This window comes from Mustela nivalis, assembly GCF_964662115.1.
Source record: "Mustela nivalis genome assembly, chromosome: 17".
NCBI classification, from domain to species: Eukaryota; Metazoa; Chordata; class Mammalia; order Carnivora; family Mustelidae; genus Mustela; species Mustela nivalis.
In genome coordinates, this window is record NC_139036.1 from 46,753,553 (window position 1) to 46,780,487 (window position 26,935).

At 38.5% G+C, this 26,935-nt stretch overlaps 1 protein-coding gene across 10 annotated transcripts in view; it reads left to right on the top strand.

Moving 5' to 3' along the window:
• Positions 1-26,935, top strand: part of TLK2 (tousled like kinase 2) — a 114,770-nt gene that overhangs the window by 61,316 nt on the left and 26,519 nt on the right. For all 10 annotated transcript variants that reach the window (XM_082706558.1, XM_082706560.1, XM_082706559.1 and 7 more), the window contains 6 exons: positions 9,682-9,777; positions 10,985-11,077; positions 15,845-15,955; positions 16,901-17,037; positions 22,380-22,532; positions 24,811-24,877. In XM_082706558.1, the coding sequence (XP_082562684.1) occupies positions 9,682-9,777; positions 10,985-11,077; positions 15,845-15,955; positions 16,901-17,037; positions 22,380-22,532; positions 24,811-24,877 (657 nt within the window). The remainder of the gene's footprint in view (positions 1-9,681; positions 9,778-10,984; positions 11,078-15,844; positions 15,956-16,900; positions 17,038-22,379; positions 22,533-24,810; positions 24,878-26,935) is intronic.

The window sequence follows — 26,935 nt, forward strand, 5'->3', positions numbered from 1 at the left end:
TGACAGAGATCACAAGTAGGCAGAGAGGCAGGCAAAGAGAGAGGAGAGAGGAGGAAGCAAGTTCCTCACTGAGCAGAGAGCCTGATGTGGGCTTGATCCCAGGACCCTAGGATCATGACTTGAGCCAAAGGCAGAGGCTTTAACCCACTGAGCCACCCAGGCACCCCAGATCTATATAGTTTTTGTTTTTTTTAAGATTCTATTTATTTAAGAGAGAGTGTGTTCCCACAAGGTGGGGGTGGGGAGGGTGGGAGGGTAAGAGATTGATGGAGAAGCAGACTCCCCACTGAGTAGGAAGCCTGATACAGGGCTCAGTCCCAGACCTGGAGACCATGACCTAAGTGCTGGCAGGTGCTTAACCAACTGAGTTACCCAGGTGCCTCTAGGTATATATAGCTGACCCTTGAACGGCATAGGGGTTGGGGCACCAACACCCCCCCCATGCAGTCAAAAATCATGAGTTATAATTTTTGACTCCCTAAAACAACTGCTAATAGCCCGCTGTTGACCAGAAACCTTACTGATAACATAAACAGCTGGTTAGCACTTAATTTGTATGTTATTTGTTTTGTATATGGTATTCTTAAGGTAAGCTAGAGAAAAAAATGTTTCTAAGAAAATCATAGGGGAGGGGCGCCTGGGTGGCTCAGTGGGTTAAAGCCTCTGCCTTCAGCTCAGGTCATGATCTCAGGGTCCTGGGATCGAGCCCCGAATCAGGCTCTCTGCTCAGCAGGGAGCCTGCTTCTCTCTCTCTCTCTCTGCCTGCCTGCCTCTCTGCCTACTTGTGATCTCTGTCTGTCAGATAAATAAATAAAATCTTTAAAAAAGAAAAAAGAAAGTCATAGGGGAGGTCACTTGGGTTGCTGAGCCGGTTAAGCATCTTCCTTTGGCTCAGGTCATGATCCCAGGGTTCTAGGATTGAGTCCACTATCAGGATCCCTGCTCATCAGGGAGTCTGCTTCTCCCTCTCCCTCTCCCTCTGCCCCTTCCCCCAACTTGTGATCTCTCTCTCTCAAATAAATAAAAATAAAATCTTAAAAAAAAAAAAAAGAAATGGGAGAGGATTGCCTGGGTGGCTCAGTCAGTTAAGTGTCTGACTTCAGCTCAGGTCATGATCCCAGGGTCTTGGGAGTGAGCTCATCTTCAGGCTCTGCACTTAACTGGGAATCTGCTCCTCCTCATCTCTCTCACTCTGCCCCTCCCACAATCCTACTCTGTCTCTCTCAAATAAGTAAAATCTTTAAAAGAAAAAAAAAAAAAGAAAGAAAGAAGAAGAAAATTGTAGGAGAAAATACATATACAACCCTGTACTTACAAAAAATTCCACATATCAGTGGGCCCGTGCAGTTCAAACCCCTGTTACTCCAGGGTCAGCTGTATATGCTAACAGTGAAAGATGTCTCAGTAGGTATTTGTAAATAAAAATAGCACATGGCAGAATATCACGAGTTTGATGCTTTAAATGTTTAAAATTATGTTGTTGACATAATTTTATATGGTTTTTTTTGAGGGCGAGGAGAGAGGGAGAGGAAGAATCTTGAGCAGGCTCCATGCCCAGCATGAGCCCGGTGCGGGGCTCCATCTTCCGACCTGAGCTGAAATCGAGAGGTGGTCACTAAACCAACTGAGCCACCCTAGGGCCCCATTTCTGTCTCTTTTAATATATAGGAAACTCTATGTCTTTTTCTTACTGATGTATAATTAACATACAGAAAGTTTGATTTTTTTTAAATTACAAGTTAATTTTCTGAATGATAAAAATAGTACACAAACATGGCCCACAAAAAGTCAATTGATGAGAAGCGTGAAAGGCTTTTCCTTTGCACCCATCAGAGATGTAACCACTGTCCACAGTTTCAGATTTTCTACTGATTTACCATTTTAACTTCAACTTCAAATGATATACCTCTTACTTAATTAACTTTAAACAAGATCTCTCTGCTCCCCATTATAGGAGATGAGTTTAACATACTCAGAGTATCACCCAGCTGCTTTCTCATCTTTCAGGTTTTTTTAGTTATTGTCACGTTACATGTGTGTGATACTGGGTTTTTTTATTTTAAGTATATATTCTAACTAATTTTCTGTTTTATAAATTATTCTAGAACTTGGAAACACGTAAAGCGCATTTATGATATTATGGTGGTTTTATTATTAGTCAAAGCATCGGATTCACCAAAAAAACCATCCTCGTTGTTGATTAGTTTTGAGCCATTGAGACAGTTCCAGTTGTCAGGGTCTTCTGGATCTTCTTCTTCTTCTTCTTCTTTTTTTTTAATGTCAGGTTTATTCTTTCTCAGTTCTACTCTCAATCTATAAGCCTATGCTTACTTCATTATCACAGTGTTAATTATCGTAGCTTTGTAATAAAGTTTTGAAATCACGAAGTGTGATTCCTTCAACTTTGTTCTTCAGGATTGTTTTGGCTGTGGGATACCTTGATTTCCATAAGAATTTTAGAATCCGGGCACCTGGACTCAGTGGGTTAAGCCTCTGCCTTTGGCTCAGGTCATGATCTCAGGATCCTGGGATCGAGCCCCACATAGGTCTCTCTGTCCAGTGGGGAGCCTGCTTTCCCCTCTCTCTGCGCCTGCCTCTCTGCCTACTTGTGATCTCTCTGTCAGATTTAAAAAAAAAAAAAAAAAAAGTTTAAGAAAAAAAAAAGAATTTTAGGATCAGCTTTCCACTTTCTACAAACAAATCACCTAGGACTTACAGCAGTTATGCTCAATCTTTTGATCAATTTGGGGAGTATTACCCTCTTAAGTCTTTCATTCCATGGACATGAGATAACTGTCTACTTCTTTAGGTTCCTTTATTTTCTTTTAATAATGTTTGTACTTTTCAGTGTATAAATCTTGCCCTTTTGTTAAAATTATTTCTAAGTATTTATTCTTTTGATACTCTTACAAATGGAATTTTCTTAATTTTATTTTCAGATTGCCCATTGCTGGAGAATACAGTTAATTTTTATGTATTGGCCTTTTAAAAAATTTTATTTATTTATTTGACAGACAGAGATTACAAGTAGGCAGAGAGGCAGTCAGAGAGGAGGAAGCAGGCTCCCTGCTCAGCAGAGAGCCCGATGCGGGGCTCGATCCCAGGACCCTGGGATCATGACCAGAGCCGAAGTAAGAGGCTTTAACCCACTGAGCCACCCAAGCGCCCTGTATCGGCCTTTTAAAAAAGATTTTGTTTATTCGTTGGATAGAGTGACCACTAGAGAGGGAACACAAGCAGGAGGAGTGGGAGAGGGAAAGCAGGCTTCCGGTTGAGCAGGGAGCCCGATGGGGGACTCCATCCCAGGATCCTGGGATCATGGCCTGAGCCGAAGACAGGTGTTTAGCCACCTTAGCCACCCATGTGCTCCTATGTATTGATCTTACATCCTGCATTCTTGCTGAGTTTGTGTTTTAGTTTTAATAATCTTTTTTAAAGATTTTTATTTATTTATTTGACAGAGATCACAAGTAGGCATAGAGGCAGACAGAGAGTGAGGAGGAAGCAGGCTCCCTGCTAAGCAGAGAGCCTGATGCTAGACTCAATCACAGGACCCTGGGATCATGACCTGAGCCAAAGGCAGAGGCTTTAACCCACTGAGCCACCCAAGCGTCCCAGTTTTAATAATTTTTATATAGGATTTTCTGTATACAGTATCATGTCATTTGCAAGTATAGTTTTACTTCTTCTATTACAATCTAGATGACTTTTATTTTCTTGCTTAATTGCCCTCTAATACAATGTTGAATAGAAGTGGTTCAAGTGGACATCCTGTCTTGTCTTGTTCTTGATCATAGGAGGAAAGCATGTGATCTTTGACACTGTTATGTTAGCTGTATGTTTTTTTCAGAGATGCCTTTTTTGTGGTTGAAAAGGTTCCCTTCTATTCTGAGTTTATTGAGTGTCTTTATCATGAAAGAGTGCTGGATCGGGGAAATACAAATCAAAGCCACAATGGGATACCACCTCACACCAGTCAGAACAGCTAAAATTAACAAGTCAGGAAATGACAGATGTTGGCGAGGATGCAGAGAAAGGGGAACCCTCCTACACTGTTGGTGGGAATGCAAGCTGGTGCAGTCACTCTGGAAAACAGTATGGGGAGGTTCCTCAAAGAGTTGAAAATAGAGCTGCCCTACAACCCAGCAGTTGTACTACTAGGGATTTACCCCAAAGACACAAATGTAGTGATCTGAAGGGGCACCTGTTCCCCAGTGTTTATAGCAGCAATGTCCACAGTAGCCAAACTATGGGAAGAGCCCAGATGTCCATCAATAGATGAATGGATAAAGATGTGACGTACGTGTGTGTGTGTAGATGTGGGGATGTAAGTGTGTATGTACATACAAACAATGGAATATTACTCAGCCATCAAAAGAGAAATCTTGCCATTTGCAAGGACATGGTTGGAACTAGAGGGTGTTACGCTGAGCAAAATAAGTCAGAGAAAGACAATTACATGATTTCACTCATGTGGAATTTAAGAAACAAAACCGGGAAGCACAGGGGAAGGGAGGGGGGAAATAAAACAAGATGAAAAAACAAAAATAAAAAAATGAAATCACAGAGGAAGACGAACCATAAGAAAGTCTAATCATAGGAATCAAAGTGAGGGTGGCTGGAGGGGAAGGGCGGGTAAGGGCAATGGGGTAACTGGGAGATGGACCTTAAAGAGGGCACATGGTGTCCGGAGCCCATAAGACTGATAAATCACTGAACTCTGCCTCTGAAACTAATAATATACTGTATGTTAATGGAATTAAATTTAAAAAATGGAAGAGTGCTGGATGCATTTTCTGTATCTGTTGAGATGATCATATGGTTATCTTTTTGTTCTTGAAGTCTGTCCACTATTTTTTTCTCCATTAATGCTGCTTGTCCTATAGTAGGCTTTTTGACTCTTAAAATGTGCCTTTTATCTCAGAGAAACTTTTATTTAATTCCTTTTATTTTATTCCTTGATTACTTCTTTCTCTTTGTTCTTTTCCTCTGGAAAGTCTGATAGACTGTTTTGGAGCCTCTGTGTTCACGTTTCTTAACTTTTCTTTCCTGTTTTGTTTGACTTTTTGTTTCATTTTCTGGGAGATTTTCTTGACATTGTCTTCCAGATAACTGATTCTGTTTTCAGCTAGTTCATTTTATTATTTAGCTAATCTGTTCAGTTTTCAATTTTTTTTTTAAAGATTTTATTTATTTATTTGACAGAGAGAGATTACAAGTAGGCAGAGAGGCAGGCAGAGAGAGAGAGGAGGAAGCAGGCTCCCTGCTGAGCAGAGAGCCCAATGCGGGACTCGATCCCAGGACCCTGAGATCATGACCTGAGCCGAAGGCAGCGGCTTAACCCACTGAGCCACCCAGGCGCCCCTCAGTTTTCAATTTTTGATAATCTTATTTTGTTAAGTTTATTTTTCATGTTCTTTGCCATTTTTTCATTTTTAAAGCTGTAGCATCCCTTGGCCCTCTTTGAACGTACTTTTTATTTAAGAAATTTTTTTTTTAATTACCTATTTTCTCTTGGATCTTTGTCTTTTCACATTGGATTTTCCCTTTTGTGCTGTCGGTTTCTTGAAAATGTGTGTTTGGCTTTAGTTGAATGAATTAGGGTGGTTAATAGAGGTCGTTGGCATGGATTTTCCTGTGCAAGTAGGATTGTGCTGCTTCCCAAATGGTGGGCGGGCTGACTGTGAGCTCTGAGTGTCTGGTAAACTGGGCAGAAAGACCAGCTCCTATACAAGCATCAAGATAAGGAATGGGTAAACTCTTACTCTTTGAAGTACATTCCATTTCTTTCTCCATTAATTCATTTGTAGAAGGCAGGGGTACTGTACTTTCTTTGCTTTTCCCCTCAAGCCACAATATTCACAACAGGAGTCATCCCTCTCCTGGACCCACTTATTTTTCATTTTTAAATATTTACTTTTTTTTTTTTTTCCAGTCTTGTTTAAGACATCTGTTTTTGTGCTTTATCCTGGAGTCAGAAGTGGTAGTATCCAGGCCTTTCACTATGCAAGGAGGGCATCAAAGGCGACCTTTAGTGGACCTTATACATTTTAAATTTTGCGGTAATTGTCACATGGGTACTCCTGGTTTTTGCAAATGTCTCAGTGTAAAGCTTTTCAGAGCACCCTTGAAAAAACCCAGCCTGTTTCACTGGTGATGTTTTGAGCTATGAATTTCTTTATTTCACTTTTTCTGTCAGTTTGAACCCAGTAACTTCCAAATGTTTCTTAATATTTAAAATTTTTAAATATTTCTGATCCATGACTCTCTCTTGTTTCTTAGAGCTATTATGATTTCATCTTTAAAATATTTTTGCATATCAGGGGCGTCTAAGTGGCCCCAGTCGATTAAGCATCTCGCTCTTGGTTTCAGTCAGGTCATGATCCTCGGGGTTGTGAGATCCAGCACCGCATCGAGCTTTATGCCGGGCTTGGGGCCTGCCTAAGATTCTCTATATGTCACTCCAAATTCCCCATCCCTCTCTCCCTCTGTATTAAAAAGAAAAAAAAACAAAAAACAAAACTTTGCCCATCAGTAGTTCTTTGGGAGATCCAATTTACCATCATGAATTTGAAGCCATTGTAGTTACGTAATAGGAGTAAAGAATATAGATATCTGGGGAGAATGTTTTGCGAGGTAGGGATTGGGCTAAATTTACAGTTACAAGTGGCCTGTTTAGCAAGGCCAGCAACTTCTGTTCCGATTTGGCAGATTGGAAGTTGTCTTTGTTTTCCAGTTTTGCATTTCTAGAGTTTAACCAGGAGCAGGCACAGAGGCACACAGTTAATACTGAATGAGTGATCAGAATTAGAGCATTTTGTCTCCTGTGGACTTGTCACAATAGTAGGCCCTTATATTACTGTAGTTCTTTTATCGTTTGAAGGTATTATTTTCATTTTTATTTATCATTGGGCTATTTGTACGTGTTTTTACAGAAAGCTTTCGTTTGGAAACACCCCAGTGAATTACATTCTAGCACCCCGTTTGCTGGAAGAAAACTTAGAAATGAGCACTTGTAAAAAGGCATTTTAGCAAAGCTTGTGTACCAAAACCTACAAGTTGTAGAAGAGCCTTTTAGTCAGTCACGTGATTTTTAAAATTTTTTTTTATTTTTATTTTTTTTAAGGGATAGGGAGAGGATGAGGTGGGGCTCAGTGTCTGGACCTTGAGACACTGATGTGAGCTGAAATCAAGAGTTGGCTGCTTAACCCCAGGTGTCCCAGTCATGTGCTTATTGGCTTTTATTATAATTACAGTTCTAACAGTCATATCTATTTAGAAATACACTATAAAAGGAGAGGATTATAAGAGCAATCTAATGATTACTGAAGGAGATGATGCTCCTGTAGTTCAGTATAACACTTGAGGTTCATAATGATGACCCTTATTAACTAGTAAGTTAAAAAAAAAAAAAAAGATTTGCTGCATCATAGAGTAAAGAAGGTTTTCAGTTATTTGGACTTAGCTGCACCTGGCTCTCATCACAGCTCTAGCATGTACGGGCTCTGGATACTGTTCAGCCTCTCTGAGACTGGTTTCTCGGTTTTGACATCTTTGATCCCCACATCAGTCTTCTCCCTTCCCTTTGTGTTCCTGTATATATTCTGTCCCAGGAATGATCTGATTGTCTACTCTCCTTGACTGCTTATTTCCTTCAGATCGTAACTCTGAAACTACTTCCCCCAGGAATTCATCCCTGACTCTGGATTAGATTATATGTCCCGTTGTATACTCTTACAGCACTTATCCCTGTTGGGATTTTGTGTTTATTGTATGATTATTTATTTAACAATTTCTTTCAACAAATTTTTACTGAGTGCTTAATAAATCCCGGGGATTGTGAGCTTTATTAAGGCAGGATAATGACTGGGCATGTGGGTTTTGTCTGTTTTAACTTGGTCCTTGTATCCCTAATATCTAACATAGTGCTTAGACATAGGGAGTGAGCAGTTGCTGAATGAATAAATACAAATGGAGATGATACTGCCTACCCTCTTAACAAGGCTGTTGTGAGCCTTCAAAATGATTGTGTGTATGACGTGCCTATTAGCTTGCTTGTGGCCTGGTTGGGACAGTATCCCTGATTGTTAATGAGAGCCAGTCAGTCTGCTGTGGCCCTTGAGAATGGCTCTTGGGCATACAGGTAGCCCTTAATTCATGCTCTCCCATTTACTAGCTCTGTGACCCTGCAGAGATGCTTAATATCTCTGATTTGCATTTTCTTTATCTACAAATGGAAATAATAATAGCTACCTTATAGGGTTTTGTAAGGATTGGCCTGTGACCATCACAGTGAAACAGCAGACAGTACTTACTCAGTAGGTAGTGGGCATAGCATTGGCCCTATGTTAATGAATAAGAGAAATAGTTTAAGGTATATATAGACAGTATCAGAAAATTCACATGTGTGGAAACAATACATTCTCCGAGAGATGGTAGCAGTAATGTATTGCCATTAGCCCATAATCCTCAGAATATCCAATATTTCCCAATTATGTCTGTGATGGGTTGTATCGTGTCATGTTCAGTTTTGTTTTTAAGAGGATGGTGAGGGCAGTTGTGCCTGAGCAGCGCAGTCAAAGTGTTTGATTTCATCTCAGGTCACGATCTTGGGGTCCTGGGATCAAGCCCTACACCGGGTTCCGTGTTCAGCAGGGAGTCCGCTTGTCCCTCTCCCTCTGCCTCCATCCCCTACTCCCATCATTCTCTGTCTCTCTCTCTCTCTCAAATAAATAAAATCTTAAAAAAGTAGAAGGACTTTTGGGAGTATGATTATATATTCCTAAATAGTTGAATTATATTAAGACTTAAGGCTCCTTGGGGTACCTGGGTTGCTCAGTTGGTTAAGCATTTGCCTTCGTCTCAGGTCATGATCTCAGGTCCAGGGATCAAGCCCCACGTTGGGTTCCCTGCTTCTCCCTCTCCCTCTCTCCCTCTCCCTCAATTGCTCCCTCTGCTTCTGCTCTCTTGCGCTGTGTCAAATAAAATCTTTAAAAAAAAAAAAAGAGTTAAGTTTTCTGAATTTTAAAATGTCTTAGAATGCCCTGTCACTTGTGTATGAAAGTTACACTCAGCAAGTGACAATATTGGAAATCATCCTGGATTTTTGGATCAGTGTGTGCTCATGGATAATGTCTGTGGATTTAGAAGATTATTCTGAAGAGTAGTTCGCAGCTCGTTCTTCCCAGAGTCCCAGGCATCCCCTGTGCATTGGATGCTTTGCCAGCCTTTTCTGACAAAAGCACATTGCCGTAGAAGTGAAAAGGACATGTTATTACAGGAATAACTTTTAATTTTCTCTAATTTACATATTTAAAAATTCACTTGGGAACATTTGATACTTCAGACTATCTACAGGGACATGATCCATGCTATCATGTTAAACCTTGCTTCTCATTTAAATTGTTTCACTTTCATCTTGGCTGCATGGCCCTGACTCCCGACTTCTATCAGAAGGAATTCGTTTTGTTTGCATTCCTACGCATGTTTGTGGAGGGGGATGCCTAGCTGGCTCAGTTGGTGGAACAAGTGCTTCTTGATCCCAGGTTTGTGAGTTCAAGCCCCGCATTGGATATAGAGAATATTTTTTTAAAAAAAATAATCTAAAAAAACGAAACAACAAATGTCTGTGGAGAAAGATGCAAAACTTTCTAGTGATTGGTTGATATACCTTTATTACAGGCTCAGCAAAATAGTCCCTCCTCTACGGGATCGGGCAACACAGAGCATTCCGGCAGCTCCCAAAAACAGATCTCCATCCAGCACAGACAGACCCAGGTAGGTCAGTGGTCAATACACAGAGGAAAAGATGTGCTTAGGAATAAATGCTAACCACATAATACAGTCTGTGAGTCCTCTCTTTGTCTTTCCTTGATTTCTCCGACTTTACCTCATTATTTTTGTGTATTATACTCAGAACTTGCCTTTTGAGTATTAAAGTCTTTTGGAAGGTGCTTTAACTTTTTGAGGTGTTTCTTTACCATTCTAATGTGTTGCAGAGAAATGCTTGTACTGTAGCATGGTATTGAGGAAAGAGCACTTGCTTTGGATACTATCCTATAGGCCTGAGTTTGAATTCTGGCTCTGCAACTAACACTGTTTTTTGGGGCCTCAGTTCTTGAATACAAATCGTCTGTAGAATGTGGTTGATTCTAGTTCTCTCAGACAATGTATACAAAATGCTTATAAGGACAGTGCTTAGAATACAGTTCAGTGAATGTTAATTCCCTACTTTATGAAAGTAGTTTATTGATTTCTTTTACCTGTTTATTTGACAGGACCTAGTTTGACTCCTTTAACATGTGGCACACCAACATAATTTCCTCCTTAAATAGTTTTCAGAATCTCTTTTTAATTTAGAGAATGTTGTGAACATTCAAAGTTAGTATCTGAAAAGGATAGTGGATACATCCTCCATTCTGTAGTATTGAGCTAGCCAAATAGAACACCGTGTTTGCTAGAAGCCTCCTGGCAGTGTGTTGCCTTCAAGACAAAATGCTTGGCAATATAGGAGAATTTCTTAAATCTTAAGAGCTATACAACCTTCAGGAGTAGATTTTAATTTTATTTGAATGATCAGCTTTTGGACAGTTGAACAGACCTGATTCAGAAAACTTCATTTCTCGCCGTCTGAGTGTTCTTTGTTTCCACTAGGTGGCGTGTTAGTTCTTTAGAGATTTGGGTCCTCCCTCCTCTGAACTCCTTTTCTATTCAAAGTTAATTTCATTTCTAGAGTAGTTTGTTTCTGTATTGCTCAATGCACAGTCATTTGAGAATTCGTATATTTGATACCAGAGTTGAAGTGCAGGTATAGCAAAATGCAAGGTTTAAAGAATGGGTGAGGAAAGCAGATTTAATTTCTTTAGCCATGTGATTCCAGGCTATCTGTATTAGTAAGTGCTTTTTTCCCCCGGAAGAGTAATGAGAAAAGTATGATGACATGTAATATTTTGAGACTAATCTTAATTTTTTTCTCTTTGTATAGTCTGACCTCACAATAGAAAAAATATCTGCACTAGAAAACAGTAAGAATTCTGACTTAGAAAAGAAGGAGGGAAGAATAGATGATTTGTTAAGAGTAAGTATTAAAATGTGGTAAGAGATTTTATAACAAGCCCCGATACTATGAATATTCGGATTATGCACATACCATAATTACTGTCAGCAAATAACAAAGTTAGTAACATTTGGATATTTTCCTTTAATCTGAGGGAATCTGAGTAGGAAATAGGATCCAAACCTGTATTCTTTTTTTTTTTTTTTTTTTTTTTTTTTTTCAAACCTGTATTCTAAGCTCTATCTTTAAATTGGAAATCTTATGTTGTAGGATTTTAATATTTAAATATATACTAGAGAAATAGATACATGGAGTAGTGTATTTCATCTGGAACAGTGGGAATCAACATAAAATATTGTTTTTCTGTTCAGAGAAGTTTTGGTAATATTCTTGAATTTTTAAAACTTATTTCACAGGTACTTTTCAGCCCTGCTTTTTGTATTTTAGGTCTTTTATGAATATTTGTCTAAAGGTTTTTGTGCTTACAAGAAAAACTTCAAAAATAACCTAATCTGGAATTTAAAAGATACTTCTAGGAAATACACGATGATATTTTAAAAATATACTTTTAATATGCAGCTAGCATACTGACTGACCCATTCCTTAATAAAAACTTGGTTTTTTTATTTTAAAAGGAGTCTGTGCTCTTTATAATACATTTAGAGAGCACCGAGAAATATGACACCCATAATTCTGTTAACTGAGTAGAACATTTGGTACATTTCCTTCAGTAATTTTGAGTCATTGGTAGTATGTGTTGTATATATACATACATATAAATGCGTATATAAATAAGTCTTACTGATTTATAAGTAAAATTGATTAACAAGTTTATCTTCTGCAGTGATTTACAAAGGTGTAGGTTTGATCATTATTTGTACTAACAGTTTTCCAGCTGGCTCCATGGGGCCCTGAAGATGTTGTTGGAGGAGCTTCCAGGGCTCCCGTGACACACCTGGGTGCAGATTTGCAGTCTTACTGGGCAAGACTGTTTGAAGAAAGTCATATTTAATAATAAAAATAATAAAAGTCACTGTATTTGTGATTATCTCTCTCCAGAAAATTTTACCTGTTTCTGTAATTACCAAATACAGTAAAAAGTACTGTGTTTGACTCACACTCTATAAAAACTGGAATTGAGCACATATCTAAAACATAAGCCCAGTCTGAGTAACATCTGATGTTTTGAGATTATTATTAAATTATTTTAATAGTTTATATAAGAATAATTCCTTATTACAAGCAGTTTTATGACCTAATTTACAATAATTAGTTACACATGTAAAACTCACTGGCTTTTTTTTTAAATCACAGTTTGTGTCTTCTTACTTTTAGTTGACTGGCATACATTTTAAGTAATTATTTTTCAAGAAGGATATATCAGTGTTAAGTTTTTTATTTCCTTGTAGATCTGAGAATTCTTTCTCTTATCTTCCTGTGTAAAAAGTGTTCCTTTCGTGTCATAACCTGTTAGGCTTCTCCTCTTACCTCCAAATTGTAACACATATATATATATATATATAGGTGTGTGTACCTTTTACTTTTTTTTTTTTTTTTTTTTTTAGTATTTACTATTTCTTTCTGAGAAGACTGTGACCGAAGGAACAAACTGTAGTCTGTTTTCTGTGATGATTATAGTACCGTCATCCCGTACTTTTGTATTTCAAAAAATTTTGCCAGGGTACATCTACACATAGGTCTCTAAATTTTTATTCTGGAAATGTGCGGTTATGCTTAATTTTTGCCTCTTTCTGTCTTAAGTTGGCCTCTTCCTTGGTTTCTAGCTTGAATCCCGGATCTCTTCCCTTTATTTCTATCACTTCAAGTCTTACTTAATATGATTGATCTTCTTTTCTGAATCTCATTAAACATTAGTTTATCTTCCTTACATTTTCTGCTGTTTACTCTCTCATGTCAATTTTGATTCTGTTATTTACATTTTTAGTTTACTTTTTCCCCCTATGTAATTCACTTATTCTATGTTGTGCATTCTTTATGGTTTTTGCCTGTGACTTCATAGACTCCACGTCTTTTTGTGTTTTATGGACTATGAGAAGCTGCATTCTAAAATGTTCCTTTGATTCTTCAGGGAGATCGTGTTCATGATTCTCAAGCTGATCACTTTCCTCACTCAGAAGTATCTGTACTTCGGTCTGTTCTTCTGGTTGTTTCCTTTGTTCTACCTTTCCATGAGGAGAGGCACGTTTAGACTCAGTACTTACCTTCCATCTTTCATTGTTAGCATCTCTGCTTGCTTGGGGTTGCTCTTATTCCTGTTTTTGTTCATTTCATATGGGTGCTGCTTGAATTGCCAAGATTTTAATTAGGTAGATTGTGGGTTTAAAGAGCTCGTAGCCCAATTTCAGTATTGACGGGTTTTTGTCCAGAGAAGCTGCGCTGGACTGAAAAAGGATCATGGGTTCATCTTTCTTCACCTGACTGTGAAGATGGATTATATGAACAGCTTGAATCCTGACTTAGTACTGTTTTTGAATTTTAAAAAGACGTCTGCTTTCATTTTCTAGGAAACCGTATGTTCCCTTTACTCACCATTCCCTACCTTCCGCTCCCTTGTTTTCTGAAGGGTGTAGTCTTTGGCTGTAGAACAATACCAAAGGAATGGCGGTGTCAAAAAAGAGGACACTGAAGGCAGCTGCCTTATTTTTTAAGTTGATTAGAATTTGTGTTTCTGATCGGGAATGCAGGGAATGAGTGCTCCTTATGTCTCCTTTTAGGCAGGCATGGGTGGTTCATTGGGGTTTTCCATTTTGGTGAGATGTTGAATAAGGCTGCATCAGGAGGTAGGTAGGTGCTGTTTTAAATCTGAATACAAAGTTGGTAGTGCTAGAAAACCACAAAAATTTAGAGTTCTTAAAATTTTATTGTATTTTGGTACACCTGGATGGCTCAGTCAGTTAAGCATCTGCCTTTGGCTGAGATCATGATCTCAGGGTCCTGGGATCGAACCCCCCATTAGGCTCTCTGCTCGGTTTCTGATTCTCCCTTTCACTTTCCCTCTGTGCTTTCCCTCTCTCTATCAAATAAATAAAATCTTAAAAAAATTTTTTTTATTGTATTTTATTATTTATTTATTTATTTATTTGAGAGAGTAAGTGTGTGTGCCCACGAACAGGGGTTGGGTGGGGGGAGGAAGGGAGGGGAGAAAGAGAATCTTAAGCAGCCTCCATGCCCAGTATGGAGCCTGACACGGGACTTGGTCTCAGGACTCTGCGATCATGACCTGAGCTGAAAGGAGTCAGCCCTCAACTGACTGAGCCACCCAGGTGCCCCTTAAAATTTAATTTAATTTTATTTACTTATTTATTTATTTTAAAGTAAGCTCTACACTCAGCGTGGGGCTTGAATTCATGGCCCCAAGATCAAGAGTTGTTACATGCTCTGTAGACAGAGCCAGCCAGAACTTAGAGTTCTGAAAAGTTTAAATAAGCTACCAGAGATTGATTCCATACATTTGATTATAGATTTTAAGGGAATCCTCGCCCTCCAAAAGGAGATTGAATTTTAGTGAATATTACATAGTCTTTGTCTTACAGATTCTTTTTCTTTCTTTCTTTCTTTTTTTTTTTTTTTAATTTTATTTTTAAGCGATCTCTACACCAACATGGGGCTCGAATTCACAACCCTGAGATGAGGCAGCTCAGGCTCTGCCAACTGAGCCAGCCAGGCACCCTTTAGATTCTTTATTGTGAATTAGTCACATTTATGCAAATGTACTTGTACTTTGCCTTTGATAGAGTGGTCCATAGAAGTTTATACAAAGAAGTGATAGAAATTATACATATGAGTAGAAATTGGAGATGGAAGCTGTTGTACAGTGATCACTTTAAAAATGAAGCTGTAATGTCTCAAAAATTGTGTGTGCTGTAGCTTCCATTTGTGCTTTTTACTGTTTCAGAAACACATCATATGATTGGGAAATACCAGATCTTTTTTTTTTTTTTTTTTCACAACTCAAGGACAATATTATAAAGTAGCATTTATTTGCTGAAAGAGTAGAGATCTTTTGTTAATATAAGAATAAGTTTAAAAAAAATTGCAAGTCAGGATTGAACTTGGGTTAGTGGTTCTTCCCTTCTCTGTTATTGCAGGAGGTTTGACTTTTTTCAAACTATTTAGCCCATCATTCTGACCACAGCTAAATTAACTGTGTATTTACATTCTTGCATTCTTGAGAAGTAGGGCCTCGTTTTCATCTTGTTTGTTAGTTCTGTCTTGTGCGGCCATGGGTGTGTCTGGCTTCTCTGGTAAGAAACATTTATGTAAATTCATGTCCCTTTTTCGTTGGAAACAAGAATAGAAAAACAAAGAATAATTGACCATAAGAACATTTTGTGTTTTTTTTTTTAATTCTGTAATTTTTTGGTATTTAATTATCCTTTGTAAATTTCTGTGAGTGCTGCTAAAGTATTTCATCACCTTTGAATATATTTTAAACATCTCAGTTGTAGGTTTCTTACTTTGTGACAGTTTAGGTATATGTGATGTACTGGATTTACTTATAACTGCCTTTTGAGAGGAGTAAAACATGATCAGTAGAAAAACATGCCCACTTTTAGTAACAATTCATCTTACTTAAATAGGTAAGTTTAGGAAGAGAGACTAAAGGAATGAAGTATTTGTTTTTTAAATCTAATTACCCTTAGCTCTTTGAACGTTAATTTTGCTTTTGATTGAGCAACAAGAAATTATGTTTGGACTCCTTAAAAACTGCTTTTATATTCACCTATCTTCCTTGGAGCTAATTTTAAAAATGTTTTACCCTTGAAGGCCAATTGTGATTTGAGGCGACAAATTGACGAACAGCAAAAGATGCTAGAGAAGTATAAAGAACGATTAAATCGATGTGTGACAATGAGCAAGAAACTCCTTATAGAAAAGGTGAGTGTCATGGTGGCCTGAACCCCGCGTCCCTGGGTGCTCAGGGGGTGGCATTGCTGGGGCTCTTTCTCACCTGAGGTGAAAATACTTTGAAGTACGGCTTTTTAGGAGAAGACGTCATACGATTTGACAGAATTCTTTCTTGCATGAACATTGGCGCAAGCATCCAGAATGATAACTGGGGGGATTGTTTTTGGTTGTGCCTTGCTTGGCATGTGATGATTGAGCAGGGACTGCTTGGCCGAGTTGAATTTATTTGTGGTGTCGCTCTCCTGCATTCTTCCATTCATCCTGTCATTTGGATTGCATATCCTATTACTGTTGCAAATGCTTAGCAGTAGTTACATTTCCATTTTAGAGATGGTATTTGGAGTAACACGTATCTAGTAATGCGATAATTAAGTGCTTTTTTGTGCTTTAATACAAATTAAGTTGACATATACTTGAATGTGACTACTTTAATTGGCTGTTTTTTTTATTATAGTAATTGATTAGTTGTGACTGTAGTAGTTTTTAGTAACTATTTCTTACAAGTTTTTTTTTAAATTATATCTCTAGTACATATTTATTTTCTGTTGAAAAATGGCAGTACTGCTAATGAAATAAATTATTACAGGCTAAAGGTTTCCATCAGATTGTGATTAATCTTGAGAACGCTGTTAAAAAGGCAGGGAACACTGATAAAAGGGAGGTGGGTTATCTTATTGGTGTCAGAGATACTGAGGAGAACGTTGATTCAGCCTCTAATTCATTAATTTTATAGAAAGGAAACCTCTTTTCTTTATTAATACAGAGAATTTATTTAAAGTTTTAGGGTACTTCCTAAAGACCACATAAGGTCAGCCAGTTGTACTAAACTTTGATCACTATAGTGTGGAGTGTAAACACCATGCCCTGAGTTCTCATCGGAGAATACAGTTCTTTTCTATTTGTCCTTTTTCCAAGTCAAAACAAGAGAAGATGGCGTGTAGAGATAAAAGCATGCAAGACCGCTTGAGATTGGGACACTTTACCACCGTTCGACATGGGGCCTCTTTTACTGAACAATGGACAGATGGTTACGCTTTCCAGAACCTTATCAAGTAAGTGAACTGCAGTGATTAAGTTGAAAAGTTAAAGTTGAAAAGTTGCTTTAAGTTTTCTGTTATTGTAGTCAGTAAAAAGAATAGTTGTGGGGGCACCTGGGTAGCTCAGTCGGTTAAGCATCTGCCTTTGGCTCAGGTCATGGTGCTGGAGTCCTGGGATGGAGCCCCACGTCAGGCTCTCTGCTCAGCGGGGAGTCTGCTTCTCCCTGTCACTTAGCCTCTGTGCTTTCCCTCTCTCCCTTTCAAATAAATAGATAAATCTTAAAAAAAAAAAAATTCTAGTTGTGTTAGTCCTCTTTTCATTCAGCTTTAGTTCCTACATGTGTAAAGAAATGTAGGGAATGAGGGGAAGTCCTGGAAAAAAATGACATAAGTCATCAGAGAAATAGTAAATGCGTTCTACATTAAAGTCTAAAAGAATCAGAATTGGGGGCGCCCGCGTGGCTTAGGGTGAAATGTCTGCCTTCTGCTTAGGTTATGACAGTAGAGTCCCAGGATTGAGCACCGCATCAGGCTCCCTCCTCCTCTCCCTCTCTCTTTGTCTCTCTCTCTCTCTCTCTCAAAGTAATAAATAAAATTAAAAAAAAGAAAAATAGCAATTGCTGAAGTTAAGGAAGAAAAATGTAGAACTTGACTTTAACTTATATAATGGATTTTCATGGGGAGTCAGTAAGCATATTGATTCTGGGCCCACAGATAAATGAAATGGGCAAGGACCTAAGAAAGAATGTCCTGAGTTAGGTATAAAACAAAATAAAACCCAAGAAGAACATTACAAGATATGCTCCTGAGGCCCTTTAAGGAGACTGTTTCCTGTCATTTGATAGTGGCTCCCTCAAAGGCAGGGGCTAAGCCAGTGGTCAGGCTGGGGGCCAGCCACAGTGTGCGACTGTCAACGATTTGGAATCTTTTTAAAGATTTTATTTATTTGGCACAGAGAGAGAACACAAGTAGGCAGAGAGGCTGGAAGGGTGGGGGGGCGGGGGAAGCAGGCTCCCTACCGAGCAAAGAGCCTGATGGGGGAGCTCGATCCCAGGACCATGAGATCATGACCTGAGCCAAAGGCTGAGGCTTAACCCACTGAGCCACCCAGGCGCCCCAGCAATTTGGAATCTTAAGCATTCTTTAACTTTATCATAACTTTCGTTTGCAACATTGAAGTATTTACTTCAAGGAGAGAATTGACATTTAAGATCCTAATATTTCAACTATGTAAATAGCAAATACTAGCTCTGGACTTAAAAAAAATATGTATCTTTAGGTTATAATACCTTTTGGTATATCTAACTTATTTACCTTTATTCGTTAGATTATTTTCCTCTGAGACTAGGGGGAAGGGCATTGTGTTTTTAATCATGGGCTCTTAGACTTTTGATCTGGAGGTCACCATGAATTGGAGGGTTCCATAGACTGCTTTTCCTTTTTTCCTTCTTGAAGTAACTTACTGAGCAGTGAGTGAGTGGAGAGTGTGGAACTCCTTTAATAGTAATGAAACTTAAAGAAATAACAAATTTGTATCTGAAATAAAGTACAGATATTGATCTTACTAATAATACCTTTGGATTGCACGTTAGCAGTCAGTGTTTTATATGTGCTGCATAACCTCCCTTTGGCTTAGGTATGTCTTTGCCTCACACGAGTACCTTGAGTATGTGTAATTTGGGTGTTGTAAGAGGCTGGCCCTTGAGTCAGAGATGTAGTACCCAGGAAGAAAAACAAAGCCTTTCAAGTTGGGCGAGTGCCAGAGGCTCAGCACGACATCTCTTCCAAGTGCTAAGCAAAGGTTGCTGGCGAGAGCAAAAAGGCACCAGGGTGGTGGAAATGGCTGCTGTACTGTGGCATGACCCCCTGACCAGGTCATGCAGATTGCCCTGAAAGTGGCACACCATCCAGTTTCATTAGAATGGGACCCGAAGATACATCCGCAGTACTGGCCAAAGCCACCTAGTGCTCAGACCAAGTCCCAGATGTGATGGTGCCTCCTGCCAGTCTTTGACAGTGGTTACTTTTTAATGGTGGTCTCTAAAATGTCAGAAGACTTGGACTGAAAATGATAGTGTGCTTGTATAGAGATATAAAATGTAATTGCCTTTTTTTTTTTTTTAAAGAAGTGCTCACAGTTTTAGCTGATAGCAGTATTTTATCTCTATACTCTAAGCAAGTCCCTGAGGCCCAGAAGGTTCTGGAAATTACACAGAATATAAAACGGTGACTTTGCTATAGAGCCATGAGAGCAATTGGGACTGTCTAAATGAGATCCTTAACTAGGGATTGTTCCTCCCAAGTGGATAGCATTTTTTTGTTCATAGTTTTAGGTCCTGTAAATTAAAGAATACCCATCACTTTTCTTGTGAAACTGTTTCTGGCTAGTGTCTACTAATTAGAGGTATTTTATTTTCTAGAGTTTCACTTTAATAAATTAATTCCTTTTCAGTTTTAATGCAGAAGTTGAAATTCTTCCGTTGTAAAGGCTATATTTGATATCTTCATAAATGATTATTCTCTGTGTATAAGTAACTCCATGATAAATAGTTTGGTTAAAATGATGTCTAAAAATAATGTGCATTTGTTTTTTAATACCTCTCTCACTGGCTATGTACAGTATGGTTGGAGTCTGGAATTTAGTTTTCTGTTGAAGGTGCCTGTATTCAATTCTTAGAGTTACTGTAACAAAATACCATAAATTAGGCAGTTTGAAACAGTATAAACTTAGTCTCTCACAGTTCAGGTGGGAAACCCAAACCTGAGGTGTTGAAAGACCGTACTTCCTCCAAAGCCTCTAGGGAGGATCATTCTTTGGCATTCTGTGGCTTGGGGGAGCATGGCTTTGATCTCTGCCTCCATCTTCGCACAGTGTTTCCCTGTGTGTCTCTGTGTCTTCTCTCCCTTTGTATGGACACCAGTCATACTGAATTAAAGGACCTACCCCACTCGGGTCTGACCTCATTTTAACTAATAAGTTCTTCGATGACCCTACCTCCAAAGGTTGTAATCTGAAGTCATGGGGATTAGAACTTTAACATGTCTTTTTAGGAGACCTATTTCAGCCTGTAGTGGTGCCTAAGGCTGATTGTCTTGTTTTCTCTTAGAGGTAATAATGGCTTTTTAAATAGGGTTATTTAGATTTGAGAGTGAGATGGATTTATCAGCTCATCAACACCTCTGTAAAAGATAGTGGAAGTAGTCTTTCCATAGGTGATGAGTGGCAGTCATTCTCTTAAATTGATGCAGTGCAAGAAATATTTAAGGATCATTCCTGAAAGGCACCGTCATAAGTATTGGAGGCTTGATAAGACATGTTTTTTTTCTAAGAGAAGTTACAGTTTACTGATACAATTCCCAACTTCACTCCCAAAATAAACCCTAAATGAAGTATCACTGATGGAACTATCTTTAGATTTTTATTTGCAGGTGGAAGTAGCTAAATCCTTTCAGGAACATCAAGAATTAATGTAGGAATCATTTTTGTATGTAATCGTGATCCCTGGCGCATCCATTTTCACATTACAGCAAGTGCTCTCGTTCTTAGAATATGTGGTTTACGATTTCCCCAAGTTTTAGCATCATTGTACCCTGTCTTTATGCTTTATATATATGATGGCTGTGGGCCCCTTTCTTGGTGGGTCTCCGAAGATCAAATTTTTGGATTCTTGACTAGAACCAAGAGTAAATTAGTTTTATTTTATGCTTAATAAAGGTGACTGCTAAAAATCTCCATCTTCCAAAGCAGCTGGTCTTCAAAGACAAAAATATGTGGCTCTCCACTAGCCCACTGTAGTTTATAGTTTAAACTATGTGTTGTATGTTATCTCCAGAGAGTTCACTGTGCCTCGCACTGATATCCGTGAAAAGACAGAAAAGGAGCAAAAGATACTTTACCAGTTTTTTGATTGGGAAACTCCTCTTGAGAGACTGTTCTGAGATCCTTGAAGACATTCACTGAGTCAGAGGATGATTTTGATTTTACCTGAGGATTCTAGTCTCAGTCCAGAATTCTTTCAAGCCATATACATCTATTTTGGTTGGGAGGCATATCTTTAGTGATAGTAAAAAGTTCTTTTTCAGACTAACAGAAAACTCTCTGATTTCCGTTCTGTTGTTAAATTGATGTTAGTGACCAGCTCATTCTGATCCCAATGGGATTGTATTATCAGATGAATGGATTTTTAATTTACAGTGCTTGGATTAGGTTAATCTTGCTTACAGTATTGTTCTTACAGATAATGGGAGCGTAAACTATGGGCATCCACCATGGAATATAGTCTGGTTCTTCTGGTTGCCATTCTTCCTAGAAAAATACGTGGAGTATAGGGAAGGCCAAGAGGCCCAGTACTACAGTGTTCAGGGAAGAGGGTTGAAGAGATTTCATTTGAAAATAGGTTAGAAACTTAGATTCCATTATTCTGCAGAAATGAAGGTGGGATCAAGGAAAGGAGGTAGGAGAAACATAGTAAAGAGAGAAGGAGAAGGGAGCTAGCATTTAATTCTCAACTAGGGTAGGTTATTTAAAGATTTTAGTCTTTTAAATGGTTAGTCCCAAATCTTGGTGTATTTTTAATATGTCAGGTCTCCAAACCTTAATATCTGTTAGGCATACATGAAAGAAAGTGGTTTTCTTGTATTGGTATTTTTACTGAGTCCCTGAGTCCTAATTTGCAAATGGGCTTATTATAGAAAATTCTGACTTCTTACTAGGAAATCCTCTAATGGTGGCGGTGGTAGATATCTGAAGAATCTTTATATGTTTTTTATGAATTCATTTTATGTCCCATTCCCTAGGTTTTTATGAGTTGCAAGGCCTCATTATGCTTTCTCTGAATGTATTTGATTTTGAAAAACTTAGTTTAGGGGCTCCTGGGTGCTCAGTCAGTTAAGGGTCCTGGGATCAGGTCCCACATCAGGCTCCTGGCTCAGTGGGGAGCCTGCTTCTCCTTCCCCCTCTGCAGCTCCCTCTGCATGTACTCTCTTGTTCTCTCTCTCTCTCTCTCTCTCTCTTTGACAAATAAATAAATCTTTTTTAAAAAATGAAAGTAAATTCCACCTTGAGTCGGAAAATAAGGTCATAGTGGAAATTGGATATTGTTCCTACCTACTTTCCTGGTCTGAGAATAATCATGATTTCTGTCTTAAAGCACAGACTCCTACCCAAAAAAATCTTTCTGTCGTCAGTTGTTGGACTCTTCCAACCTAAAGTTAAAATCAATTCTCTACTTGTTTTAAAGTGACTTATTTCTTCTGAAGTCTGTCAGATCTATAGGTACCAAGATATTTGTGTTTATTCTACAGCCATGTTATAATTTTATTTACTTTCTTCTGTGCAACATCTTTTGTATCTACAGGCAACAGGAAAGGATAAATTCACAAAGGGAAGAGATAGAAAGACAACGGAAAATGTTAGCAAAGCGGAAACCTCCTGCCATGGGACAGGCCCCTCCAGCAACCAACGAGCAGAAACAGAGGAAAAGCAAGACCAACGGAGCTGAAAATGAAACGTATGTTCTTTATTCACATGAGCTGTGAGATAACCACACTCTCCCCCAAAATACTGATGTCCCGCCCGTTGAGTGCCACTGGACAAAATGAAAAATTATGGGGATTTCTAGAGCATTAGCTTTCTTTTTAGTTACATTAATGGATTTACTCAACAATTTATATATAAAAACCATGGAAAATTAATTTATTTTCTTAGTTCTGATCTTACTTAGGTATTTTTGATTGAGGAGGAGAAATAGTGTCCCTTAACTTGTCATCATGGTCTTTGGCCACTCTTGTAACAAATGTGATGTCATCATGGTAGTCAAATGATAATAGTTGCTTATGTGCGATTTGGGTTTTCGTATACTAGTACCATCTTGTGGGGATTACCTGTATTATTACTTATTAATTAAACATTACTTATTTAAAATATGTCTTTTGCCTTTATGTTTTTATATCAGTTTTCAAAAACATAATAAGCCATAATCCACCTCAAGTATAATAATATTTGAATTACACCATTGTTAAAAGCCCATGATAGCCCATTCCAGTGAGAAAGATGGCTTAATGCCTGTACTCACTTAGTACATACCTGATGTGTTGGGGAGCCTTTTCCTTGACATTCATTTAATGAATCTGTGTTAAGTGCTTACAGTCGGCCCCGTTCTGGAAACTAGGCGTACAGAGCCAGAGGATACAGCCCTGGCCTTAGGAGCTTCATGGTTTATTTAGGGGAAATGAACAGATGAATAAACTAATAATTACATTGAATATAGTGATAAGAATACAGTGAATAAACTTGGGAAACATCTTCATTCTTTAAATATTTTAAAACTAGATTCTAAAATTTAAAATATTTCCCTTCAGAAAGTCCAAGTAGGAGCCCAAATTTAAAAGTTTCTGGGCAAGTGTTGTACACATTAATCTGGTCATTGTCTTCCTTTGCTGTCATTCCTATATTTATTTTGTGGAGGGACTCCCCCTCCAGTATTACTTGAAAATTGTCAGATGCTCGTGCATAGGACCATTGGCTTAGAAGTAATAGAAGGCGTAGGCTGTTTCCTAGCCATAGAACAATAATTAGAATTCAGTCCAGGCCAGTAGTGTGTCAGTAAGCAGTTGCCATCTGGAGTCCTGTGTCAGATCCAAGCTGGAAAGCTTTCAGTCCAGTTTTTAATTAGAGTATCTGTGACTTGGCTCATTCCTTTGGCCAGAAGCCAAAAACATTCCTCTGGAGCCTGAGACTGAGTCACATTATCATTCCTGCTCAATAACCTATTTCAGGCGGGGAGAATCCCTAACTGTGATTTTTCATTGCTCCCTTCTTTACTGGTGGGATATGGATTAATGGATGTAAGTATGTCTGCCACCATGAAGAGATGGGTGTCACAGCCCTAGTGGATACACTTCTTTTTGTTATTCTTCTTTATTGTTTTAGTGAGACCTCAAGACTGTTTTGTGGCCCTGACTGGTTAATAGCATAGCTGTGTCTTCTTTCTCCTGCAGTTTAGGATATATCTAAATAGTGTTATCTGAAACTCTGAATATATGTATGTACTTCTAGAGCATGAAGAGAGTGAAGTTGAAGGAGTAAGCTGTCGCTTCTTAAGTGCTCATTCTTAAGATGTAAGGGTGCGATTGGGGTAAATGGAACACAGAATTAGTGCTCGCTCATCATGTCAGCCCTTAGGGAGTTGTGTTTAAATACCTTTTCACAATCGATGGAGTATTTCACCTTCTCATTTAATAGGCACAGCAGCTTTGTTAGATAGGGATCATTGTTTGCTGCATTTTTAAAAACTAAGTTGATTGTCCAGGGTCACATGGCCAGTGGCCTGAGTGGCACTTTGGACCCTAGACCTGGGACTCCAAATCCTGGACTCTTCCACTATGTCATTCTTCTTACTATTATAGTAGCACCATCTAAGACTTATCAGAAATAATCAAATCCATTGGCTTATTATTTTCCCTCCAAAAAAAAAAAAAAAACCTAAGCATATAATTTTTGGCAGCCTTTCCCAATGGATTTTCATGAGATTGTATGGACGAGACTCAATTCATAAATAACGTAAAAATATAGCTTATTTATTTATTCTCATTTTTTACAAATTAGTCTTCTGGATTTCTAGTCCTTCATGTCATATCTGATAAATCACAGAAGTTTTCTCCTGTCAAGGGATTGCAAGATAATCTTCTAGTTATTTTAATAGACTGGATATACCTTGCCTTGGTATCTCTAATAGGGCACATTATGATTTTAAATAATTTACTGGGATTTATGCCATTATCTTCCAGGTTAACATTAGCAGAATACCATGAACAAGAAGAAATCTTCAAACTCAGATTAGGTCATCTTAAAAAGGTAAGTGTAATGAGAAAACTATGTCTAGAGAAATAGTTTACATGTGGTACTGGGGCAGATGGTATGGTTTGACATACCTGCAGAAATCTTGCGTAGTTCTGCTCACTGTCACATCTTGTAATTTTTTTTAAGATTTTATTTATTGATTAGTTTTAATGAGAGAGAGAGGGAACCTCAAGCAGACTCCCTGCTGAACATAGAACCAGACTCGGGGCTCAATCTCAGGATCCTGGGACCATGACCTGAGCCAAAATCAAGAGGCGGAAGCTCAACAGGCTAAGCCCCTCTTGTATTTCTTTTTCTTTTTCTTTTTTTCTTTTCTTTTCTTTTCTTTTCTTTTCTTTTCTTTTCTTTTCTTTTCTTTTCTTTTCTCTTTTCTTTTCTTTTCTTTCTTTCTTTCTTTTTTTAAGATTTTTTTTTTTTTATTTGACAGAGAGCAAGAGATCACAAGTAGGCAGAACAGCTTGCAGAGAGAGAGGGGGAAGCAGGCTCCCCACTGAGCAGAGAGCCTGATGTGGGGCTCGATCCCAGGACCCTGAGATGATGATGAACTGAAGGAAGAGGCTCAACCCACTGAGTCACCCAGGCACCCCTCCCCTCTTGTATTTCTAATGATAGAATGTCTTTCAGTTTTTAGTCAACCCTAGCCACCCAATGGGAGCACTTTTTCTGCCAATGATGTACCAATAGATAATTCTGGATATGTCGTAAAACTTCATAAGTAGGGGTGCCTGGGTGATTCATTGGGTTAAGCCTCTGCCTTTGGCACAGGTCATGATCTCAGGGTCCTGGAGATGAGAAATTTCAGGGTCCAGAGAGGTCCCTCTCTCTCTGCTTGCCCCTCTGCCTACTTGTGATTTCTCTGTCAAATAAATAAATAAATAAATAAATAAATAAATAAATAAATAAAATCTTTAAAAACAAAACAAAACAAAAAACCGGGGCACCTGGGTGGCTCAGTAGGTTAAAAAAAACCAGGGCGCCTGGGTGGCTCAGTGGGTTAAACCTCTGCCTTCAGCTCAGGTCATGATCTCAGGGTCCTGGGATCAAGTCCCAGATCGGGTTCTGTTTGGCAGGGAGCCTGCTTCCTCCTCTCTCTTTGCCCGCCTCTCTGCCTACTTGTGATCTCTCTCTCTGTGTTAAATAAATAAATAAATTCTAAAAAAAAAAAAAGAAAGAAAGAAAGAAACAACTTAATAAGTAGTTCTCCTTATGGTAAAAGTTAAATGCATAATACAAGTGGTTCAGATTTGATACGAAAACTCTTAGGATACTTTATATTTTTATTTTAAAAATAATTTATTTGAGAGAAAGAGTTCATGTGAGCATAGATGAGAGAGAGAGAGCACACGCACATGCATGTGGTGGGGGAGGGGGAAAGGAAGGGGAGAAGCAGGATCCCCACTGAGTACGGAGCCTGATGAGGGACTCGATCCCAGGACCCTGGGATCATGTCCTGAGCTGAAGGCAGCCACTTAACCACCTGAGCCTCCCAGGTACCCAGAAACTCCCAGGATATTTTAAATCACATGGTAGCTCTTATCTCTTGCCTAAACTGGCTAAGAAGAGAAGGTCTTATACAAGCTATATTGTAACACAATGGCACCCACATAAAAATTGTTATTGACAGTATTCATAGAAGCATCTTGGCTATAGATTGGGCAGCTCCTAAGTTTAACAACCCATACATTTTTGGTAGATGCTGCTTACAGTGATGATGGTCAATAAGCATTTAATAAACTGCTGTTGGTGTGTGTTTGCTTTTCTTACTGGGTTCTCAGAGATTATTAAATCAGTGGAACTTAAGGCACCAAGCATGATCCATACTTACAAAGCAGAACCAGATAGAGAATCTGATTTTTGTTTAAAAAAAAATTATGTGCCTGTATATAAATGCAGAGAACATTTCTGGACATTTACACAAGACTTAAAACCGCAGTTACATCTAAGGAATGGGCGTGATGGAGAGGAGGGATCAGGGGAGCAGAAGGCTTTATTTCTTACTTGTACTCCTTTGTATGGTTTGAATTTTATTTATCATTTGCTGTGGGCTTGTTT